This window comes from Pistacia vera, unplaced genomic scaffold, assembly GCF_008641045.1.
Source record: "Pistacia vera cultivar Batoury unplaced genomic scaffold, PisVer_v2 Contig144, whole genome shotgun sequence".
In the NCBI taxonomy this organism is placed as follows: Eukaryota; Viridiplantae; Streptophyta; class Magnoliopsida; order Sapindales; family Anacardiaceae; genus Pistacia; species Pistacia vera.
Genome location: NW_022195510.1, coordinates 1,007,566 through 1,016,758, shown reverse-complemented (window position 1 = coordinate 1,016,758; position 9,193 = coordinate 1,007,566). Strand labels below are relative to the sequence as shown.

General features: G+C 35.1%; 1 protein-coding gene across 1 annotated transcript; it reads left to right on the top strand.

Moving 5' to 3' along the window:
- The first annotated feature begins 6,082 nt into the window (after nucleotides 1–6,082).
- On the top strand, nucleotides 6,083–7,417 carry LOC116123693 (protein GRAVITROPIC IN THE LIGHT 1). The gene has a single exon (XM_031409436.1). The coding sequence runs from the start codon at nucleotides 6,083–6,085 to the stop codon at nucleotides 7,415–7,417; it is 1,335 nt and encodes a 444-aa protein (XP_031265296.1).
- Nucleotides 7,418–9,193: the final 1,776 nt, after the last annotated feature.

Below are 9,193 nucleotides of genomic sequence, written 5' to 3'. Positions count from 1 at the left end.
TCCCATTTTACCCTTGCTCTTCCTTGAATTCCATCCTTGTCCTTTAAATCATTACAATCACACCCCCACTCTAGCATATTCTTCATAAAATTCTCTTACATTTTACTCCCCACTTTTCCTGCTAATTAAGGGTAGAAAGGTCATTTTGCCCCTATAGAAGAATTCTCTAGAATCTCAATACACATTTTTTTTTGTCAAGCCCTTCGCCGCGGCGAAGAATCTTTCTTCGCCCCGACGAAAATTAACAGAACCTACACCGTAGGTTGCAGGACTTCATCGCTGCGACGAAGCTTCTTCTTCGCCCCGGCGAAGTCTGTAATACAAAAATTCGCCAAGTCTTTACAAATTTCATAGCAACCACTCAACCAACTCACAATAACCATTCAACCAAGGACAACCAAACAATATTAACAATATAACAACTCAATTAAGAGAAAAACAGTAAAGATTCAAGCAATGCAATGTAAATTACCTACATACCTCAAGTGGGGTGTTACAATGCTCGTGAGTGTGTTGCTCGTGACGTTGGTTATAACCAAAACGTCAATCATTGTTAGATTGGCGCACATGACTTACCTCGTGAGCTTGCGAGGCTAAGCTTGCCTTAGGCGTGTGTTAAAACTGGCACGCTAACTGTAGGGATACTGCCAGGCAGGTTGAGTGTCCCTTGGGTGACTATTACCTTCATTTTCCCCCATTGGCTGTTTTCCTGGTCGCCTCCTGAGATTAGTTTGCCCGTGGGACTCATGTTTGTGAGCGGAATGGTATCTGTGATGTTAGGGATGTCGGTCACCCCTTGGTACTGATGAATTAGATTAGTCACCGGTTGAATTCCGACCTGTCGGGGTGATATCTGTGAAGAGTGGCTGGTCAAGGTCCTAGGCAATCGGTTGTTGATTTCTTAAGTCAGTCACGTTCTGTTGCACCGCCTATGTAACCATTATTTTGATCATCTCCACCAGTTGGCCGTTCTCGAGATTCGAGGTCCCTACTCCTTGGTTATTCATGGCTTGTTACCTTGGTGGCACTGGTGGTCGACGCCAAGCGACGTCTTGTTACACCTCTTGGTGGGTGGTTTCCACATTGTTGTGGTTTCCGGTGGTGGTTTTTGATCTTGTCTGTACCATTTTGGGCCTTGAGCGACTGGATCATTGGGGTTGTTTACCGGAAATTGTGAGAGTTTGGTGGAGGCCCTCCTTCTAGCGCCAAAATGTTGATGTAAAAATACACCAACTAGAGTGATCTAATCAACCTTGACGGGACCAAAATTGATGTGTGCGTGATTACGGGTAACCAACAATGAATAAACGAAAAATGCGGTAAAGTAAATGACAAGAAAGTTTTTAAAGTGGTACGGCGAGCTATACTCTTGAGCCTACGTCCACTATTTTTCTATTTGCTGTGAGAGCTTACAATAACAATCCTAGAATAATTTGCTAACCCCTTTCTCATAATTGGAGGGGGTTTATATAAAGATTTTGTACAAAGGAAAGAGTGAAAATAAGTGGATTACAATTAAGTTTGAAATGCAACTCTTATATTCTCGTGATTGAGCGCTGTGATTGCACAAAGATTGTTGTCGATCTGATCATTTTCAAGATACTCAAGATCTGAAGTTATCTGTGAATTGGTTGAACAACTATAAGGATTGGTCGCAACTAGCTTATGCTAGGTTGACCTATGACTCGACGAGCTTATGCTGGGTCAGACAATTGGTTGAGTCGAGCTAGCTCTGGATCGAGCTATAACCTCTCAATTCCCTGAGCTTAAAGGAAAAATCACACACAACAATGCCCGAACTTGGCCTTGATAGCAAATGTTATATACTTTTAGACCAAATACAAAACTAAAATAAAACAGGATTTCTTTAAAGAGGGAACCTAAGACCTTTGGTAAAACATTGATACTTTTATCATGACTTTAATTGACTGGCTATTTCTTTTATTCCAGAACATATATTTATAATAATACAACAAGAGAAAATACATAAAATAAATTTAATCAATGAATATAAAACCTACTCAATATCCTAATCTAATTTATTTAAATTAAACCCAATAGTAATTGATTAATAACTAAATCCTAAGAAAAATAAAGAATATACATATTAACATTGTTGTTGTGAGATTTCATATCAATAGAATGTTGATTCAAAATTCCAGACCAATCGGAGGTACTTGGTTGAACCAGGAAAAAACCAAGTAAGATGGGTGCGTGATTCTGGGGAATCAGCAAAGGTGACCCGATCCATGCATGATGGCGATCGAGGCAATGGCATGCCTCTTGGAAAATGAAACGAGAACATAGCACTTTTAATGTTATTCCGCTAGAGAACAAATAAGGCCTCCATCCACTGATATATTATTCAATAGTATGTATGATTTGGACTACAAAGAATGGATTTCTTCTAACTAGACAGGGGAAGTTTTCTCTTATTCCTCTTTCAAAGCTGGAGCTTGAGTTGGAGGGGATCCCTTTCTTATTTGGCTGTCGCTTCTATTTATACGCCCTGGGATTGTCATGATGTCAAGTGCATCAACCGAGTCGTCTTATGTTGCACGGGAGCTGGAGACTTACATGCCCCTATGCCGAAGAGAATGAGGGTTTTCCCTCTGATAGTGGGTGCCTTTACATGTTTCCTTTCAACTTAGCTGCATGAAAGGCACATGGAGTTCACTCCTGCCGTCGATCAAGGTAGGCAACTTATACATGGTAAGGTGATCTAGTAGAGTGAAGATATATTTTCACATGGTGGGCATACATTTGCTGATTGTTCGCGCTCTCTTTGGTTCATCTTTGTGCTCGAGCTTGGTGTTCACTCCGAGCAGAGGCGTATTTCGGGTTCCTTAACTAATCCTATGTTAGAGACTTTTAGTGTACAACAAACATTTATCAATTATCAAAATGGGTACCTAAGAAATTGATTGCATAAACAAACTTAGCTTTAGCTTTTGTATCCTATATTTATTAAACAATAGAGGTGGGCAAAAGTTGGGCTCGATGGTCCTAGGGCCGATCCTAATTTTGGCTCAGTCCAAATTGGTTAGGACCGAACCTGGGCCCGTCACTTTTGTGAGGGCTCCGGTCAATCCCAGGCTTGGGCCTAGCTGTTTAGGACCAGTACTAGGGCCTAGAAAATTTTAATTTAGCCCCCTAATTTTTTATATATTTGGGGGCTAAAAGATATCTATGTAAGGGGGGTTTTGTAATTTATCAGGGGGTGATTTGTAAATTTTTGATTAATTAGTAAAAAAATTAAATGAATAGTTATAAATTTATAATGGCTTTAATTTAAAGAGATAAATTAATTTTAGCTTTGCAATGTGAAAATTTAATTTAAACTTAAACAATTAAATAAATATGAATGGATGGTTATAAATTTATATGGTTTTAATTTAAAGAGATAATTTAATTTTAACATAATGTTGCAATGTGCAAAGGTGTGGTTTTTTTTTTTTTTTTTTTTACCTTTTTTTGCAAAATTACATTTTACCTCTAAATTTATTATGTATTTCATATATTATAGAGAGTTTTGGTTATATGTCAGGGGTTTTTTGAAATTAATCGGGCCTGGGCCTAGACCACTAGTGGCGGACGAGTGATTAACGTGTACGAACCTACCCTTGGGAGGGGAACAACGACTGGAAACGGTTGCTAATGCCCTGTAGGCTGAGGAGCAAAAGGTGGAATCCAGTCCTATTTTTGGGCCCTGCCCAAAGCTATCCCCATCAAACAATCACTAAATTTTGAATATTTATTTCCTAACAATAATGAGAAAAAGTAATTGGTGAGTTTTGCCTTTATTACCCACTGGGCCAAGTGTCCTAGCAAGTAGTCTCTTCTTTCTCTCTATTTTTTTTTTTTTTTTTAAGGTATTCTTATCTATTTTCCACACATAAATTTATTTTCCAAATTATGTTATAACATATAAATAATTGGTTTATGTCAATATATTACTAAAAAACAATTAAAGAAAAAAGAAAAATTTATCTAAACAATATCGATTAATTGGCCTTCTTTTGGTTGTATTAGTCTAAATGGGACAAGGGGTCCGTTCAAGAAAAAGTATTGAGTAGTGTTATTGAAACCCCATCTAAATTCTTTGGAAGCCCCAAAATTAATTACAAAAAATAATTTTTAATTTATTCTAATATTATAATTTTTCTAGTATTTTTAACTTATTTTTTTTCCTAATCCTTTCAATTTATTTTTTATTTAAACAACGAAGATTCTTCAACACAAGAGTTGAATGTTGTGCTAAATCAGATAATTTATCCTAAAATTATCAATAATTTAATCAAATAAGAAAACAAGTTTAAGTGGTTTACTTCAAGTAAAAGTTGCAGACAAGAAGACGAAGGTAGAGGACACTTTCTTAAAATTCAAATTTCTAGAAAGTCTATAGAACTAATTTAGTAAATAAAGCAAAAAAAAAAAGAAAAAAATATAATTAAATTAAATAAATAGAATGTAATCTTAGAATTACAAGATGTTTAAAAGTGGTAAAATTTATAAAAACTCGTTGAAGGTGTTAATACAAATAGTCGTTTATAATAATTTGCATTTATAATATATTTTTAAATTCAATAAAATTAATAGTAGGATTTAAAAAGGAGTTTTGGTGAGGCTTGAAGCTAGTATGGGCTACACACAGCCTTTGGGTTGACATGATTTGAGCCCAATAAAATAGAAATAGCTCCAACAAGAAAAGTTGAAAATTATGTTGAATATTTATCTCGTGCAGAGTGTAGTTAAAAATATTGGAGTACGTGAGAGTGGGTGATATAGAAGAGGAAAGAAATTCGCGTGCGCTTCTTATTTTGTAAGTACACAATTTGGGTATATAACCAATGCCTAGATATTATAAGATTTGTTGTTTGTTCTCTGTTTTTCTTTTTTCTTTTTAGTATATCATTAAATTTGAAGTATGAAAGATTTACAATTATTGAAGATTTAAATGAATAATAATCCAAGTTTGTATTCAAAGTTTTAACATTTTAGGAAATTAATTGAAATAATATTTGAAAGTATTTCTAGTGGTGAAAGCAAAAAAATAAAAAAATAAAAAAACTCAAACAAATACTGCTGTCTGCTGCTCCTCCTGCAACTTCTGAGCCACTACAGATTCCCGGTTTCACTTCTTTTACAAAATATAATAATTTATTTCCATTTCCAACTTCAATATCAACTCTTTCAAACTACAATTACTAAATGCCAAGAAAAAATTTCTATTTCTTTTTTAGCACAAAAAACAACAATACTCACTCCACTACAACTTTGCCTTTGAACCTTGAAATCATCGTTTCAGATCACAAACCACAACGGCCAAACCCAAATCTTTGTATTCAGCAAGAGTTTTTGGTAATCCAAATGCCATTGTTGGTTTTTTCTTTAATGCTAAACTTGTTTCTTCCCTACTTATCGTTCTGTTTCTTTTTTGATGTTTAGTGTTACATAAATCATTATTTCTTAGCTTTGTTTTCTTGTTTGTGCTCTAAATGTTGTTAATGTTTCATTCTTGGGCAGTTTCTGATGCTTGGTTTTGCCTGGTTTTAGATAAAGTTTCAATCTTGAGCAGTTTCTTTTTCTGGGTTTTGGTTAGTCTTTGATGCGGTTTTAGTTAAAGTTTCAAACTTGGGCAGTTTCTATTGGTTTTGTTTATCTTTGATGGAGGGTTTTAGTTAAAGTTTCAATCTTGGGCGGTTTATGTTTAGTTTCTGAGGGGTTTTAGTGTAAAGGTTAGTACTTTACTTAATTTGTATTTTTGAATCTTCTCTTTGAGTTGAAACAGTTGCGGTTCATATTTGTTTAATCAATCTTTAAAGTCATAATTAAACAGTATGAACTAAAACCGTAATTGAATTCTTTAATCTGGATCTTGCCACTAGCAGGATTTAGGGGATTTTTCCGGGAATCCCGGTTTATCATCTTGGGGTACTACTTTATGGATGCAATATTCATTTTGTACCCTACTTTTAGAATCACTTTATAATATTTTTATTTGGGTTTTGAGATTTGTATTTGTGGTAGTTAGATCACATTATTGGATCTTGTATTAGTTTAGGGTTTGATCTCTTAAGGAATGGAATGTGCCACCATTACTAGACCCTCAAAACCCCCTTCGAATATATCCGAGATCGTCTGCAAATTTGCGAAAGTTTGCAGGATTAGATCCATCGGTGTGTTTTACTCTGAAATCTCTAATCACCACAATCCAAACAACATTAATGTCTCCATGACTATGAGCGAAGATGGGAGTGATAACAAAGTTGAAGAGACAGAATGTGGTGGTGTCAAAGTCCATCCGCAACCCATTGAAGTTCGTTGTAAGAGTAATGAATGTGGTGACATGGAGATTATGAAGTTATTTGAGATTGTTTCTAAATTGAAATTAGCTTATGTTCAGCTTCAAGAAGCTCACATTCCTTATGACCCAGAAAAGATTAAAGCTGCTGATGAACTTGTTGTGGCTGAGCTTGAAGCACTGTGCAAGACCAAGCGAATGTACAAGGAGAAGCAACTAACAAAAGTCAAGTTCGATTCTTCTTGTTCTGATGTTCTAAAAGCAGAGATTGAAGTCAATGAGAAGATATTACAAAAGTTGAAGTCCCAAGTTGAAGTGAAAGAATCGGAAATTTTTCATTTGCAACAAGAACTGCAAGATTTGCATTTGAGGAATGCCATTATGGCTGATAAGATTACACAGCAAAGTCTTGAAACAAATAATGTGAGGGTTTTGGATGTAAAAATGTTTGAGGATAGCTTCAAAGCAGCCTCAAAGTCCATTCATGAGTTTGCGAAGCCAGTCATTAGCTTAATGAAAGCTTCAGGTTGGAATTTAGACCTTGCCGCAACCTCAATTGAAGCTGCTGTTGCTTATTCCAAGAGGTGCCACAAGAAGTATGCATTTGAAGCCTACATTGCAAGAAGGATGTTTCATGGGATGTCTCTTCATTCGTATAATGTGCATGATATCATGAAGTTTGATGATCCGTTCGTATATCTGGTACATAAACCGGATTCAGATTTTGCGAAATTCTGCAGAAAGAAGTATCTTTTAGTAGTTCATCCGATGATGGAAGCTTCATTCTTTGGCAATTTGGACCAGAGGGTTTTTGTATCGAGTGGCAAGAATCCAAGAACACCATTTTATCAAATATTTGTGAAGATGGCGAAGTGGATTTGGATTTTACAAGGGATTGCATCCTCAATTGATCCCAAAGCGAAAATATTTGTTGTGAATAAGGGATGCGAATTCTCAAATGTTTGCATGGAATCAGTTGAGGAGTTATCTGAAGGCACAGCTGGGAATGGTGAAGAACAAACCAGTTGCAAAGTTGAGTTTATGGTAATGCCTGGGTTTAGAATTGGAGATACATTGGTGAAGTCACAGGTTTATATATCGAGGATGAATTAATCACACTGCTAGACGATGGAGGTCGGGTAACTTCATGAAAGCTAATCATGTGTTGTATTTATATATTCCTTAGCGTAAATTTAGTTCAGAGCTGCAATTGATTTGTTTTCTGAAATTTTTGTTTGTAACATGTAGTGCAAGCTAAGAAATGGTTGTGCTTTCAAGTTCTTAATGTATCTAAATTGCTTTCTCGACTGTGAATAGAGACTGATTGCGTAATACGTTGGACTCAAGACTCATTTTATGTTATGTTTATCTGTCTCTATGCATTGTTTGCATGATTAGAGTATAAATTTATTTTATTTTATCATTTTATGTTTAACGTAATGGGCATTTCATTATGAGGGAAAAAATTCAAATTAAATAAACCGTATGATAAAATACATCAAATAATTATTCATAAATAAAATGGGTTTGGTAACTTGAATTAATCATTCCTCAAAAGTATTTTGCATCTTAGACTAGGGATGTTAAATAAACTCGACCTGGGGCCCGGCCCGGGCATTACATAACACCCGGGCCTGGGCTTGGAAAATCAGACCCGGGTATAGCTGGGTCGAGCCCAGGTATTTTATACGAGGTTTTGTAAAATTATTGATAACCCTCATGAAAATTACGGAAAACCAACTAATAAATTTAAGAAAGTACCCCAAAAATACATCCACCACCTTTCATATTGTCAAACAACAGATAACGCCCAAATATATTTCTAAGCCCACCTATTAAGTAAAATGTCTAAAACCCTCTCATTATGCCAAACTTGCGCATAAAATCCGGGCTTTTCCCAGGCCGGGTCTGCATTTTTAAAGAAAACCCAGGTTAGCTCGGCCTAAACCCAGGGTCTATACATCCTACTCAGAGCTAACAGATAAACAAAAAATTTCTCCCGACTCCCACAACCCAAATCTTGATTGGAATTCACTGCAAAATTCACTCTTACTCTTGAATTATTCATTGAATGATCCTCGGATTCAAAACACCATTCTCCCCTTCATAATGTACAGTATGGGAAATCTTGATGTCCATATGAGAAGTACTTTCACTTGTAACGGCAAAAGCAACCAGAATTATTGGATGCCAACAATAAAATTACTTAAGGTTCAATAGACTCAGATAAAGCTTAATGCAAATATGCATTTTGGAAATTTCCGTTTAATGATTTCTAATCAATGCTCATGTTGCCATTTTCCAATAAATTGATAGTAATTCACCTTAAAAACGATGTGTTCAGAATGTGAGCTTAAAAGTGCTATGTGAATGCAAAAAAAAGAAGCAATGTCAGTTCTGCTGAAAATGTAAACCTGCTTAGGCATGTACTGGGCCAGTCAGCCTAATCCAATTACCAACTATATATGTAACGTTTGAAATTAAAATAGGCCCAATCTTCTCCTTTATTAAGGAAAATAAAATTTTGACCCATCGAACAATACGTAAATTGAATGGAGCTATGTTATACAGATTCTGGCAATAGAAAAATAAAAATTGAACTTGGTAATTCTAATAATGAAGTTATCACCAATTTTAATATTTGAAAATGTGTGTGATATGATATTAAAAAACTGTTTTTATATTAAATAAAATAGAAAACTGTAAAAAATGACTTTTAATGTATTCTGATTTTACACTAATTTTAACATTGTATTTAAAAACTGATTTCGGAAACATTTTAACTCATTTTTCCAAAATAAATTTTCATAAGGTTTTTTGTATCCATTGTTTTAAAAAACAAAAAACAAATGTATTTAAATTCTACAGAAACATGCCAGAATTCCGGAA

Coding starts and splice junctions, on each gene's coding strand:
- LOC116123693 (XM_031409436.1), top strand. CDS start 6,083: ATGGAATGTGCCACCATTACTAGACCCTCAAAACCCCCTTCGAATATA.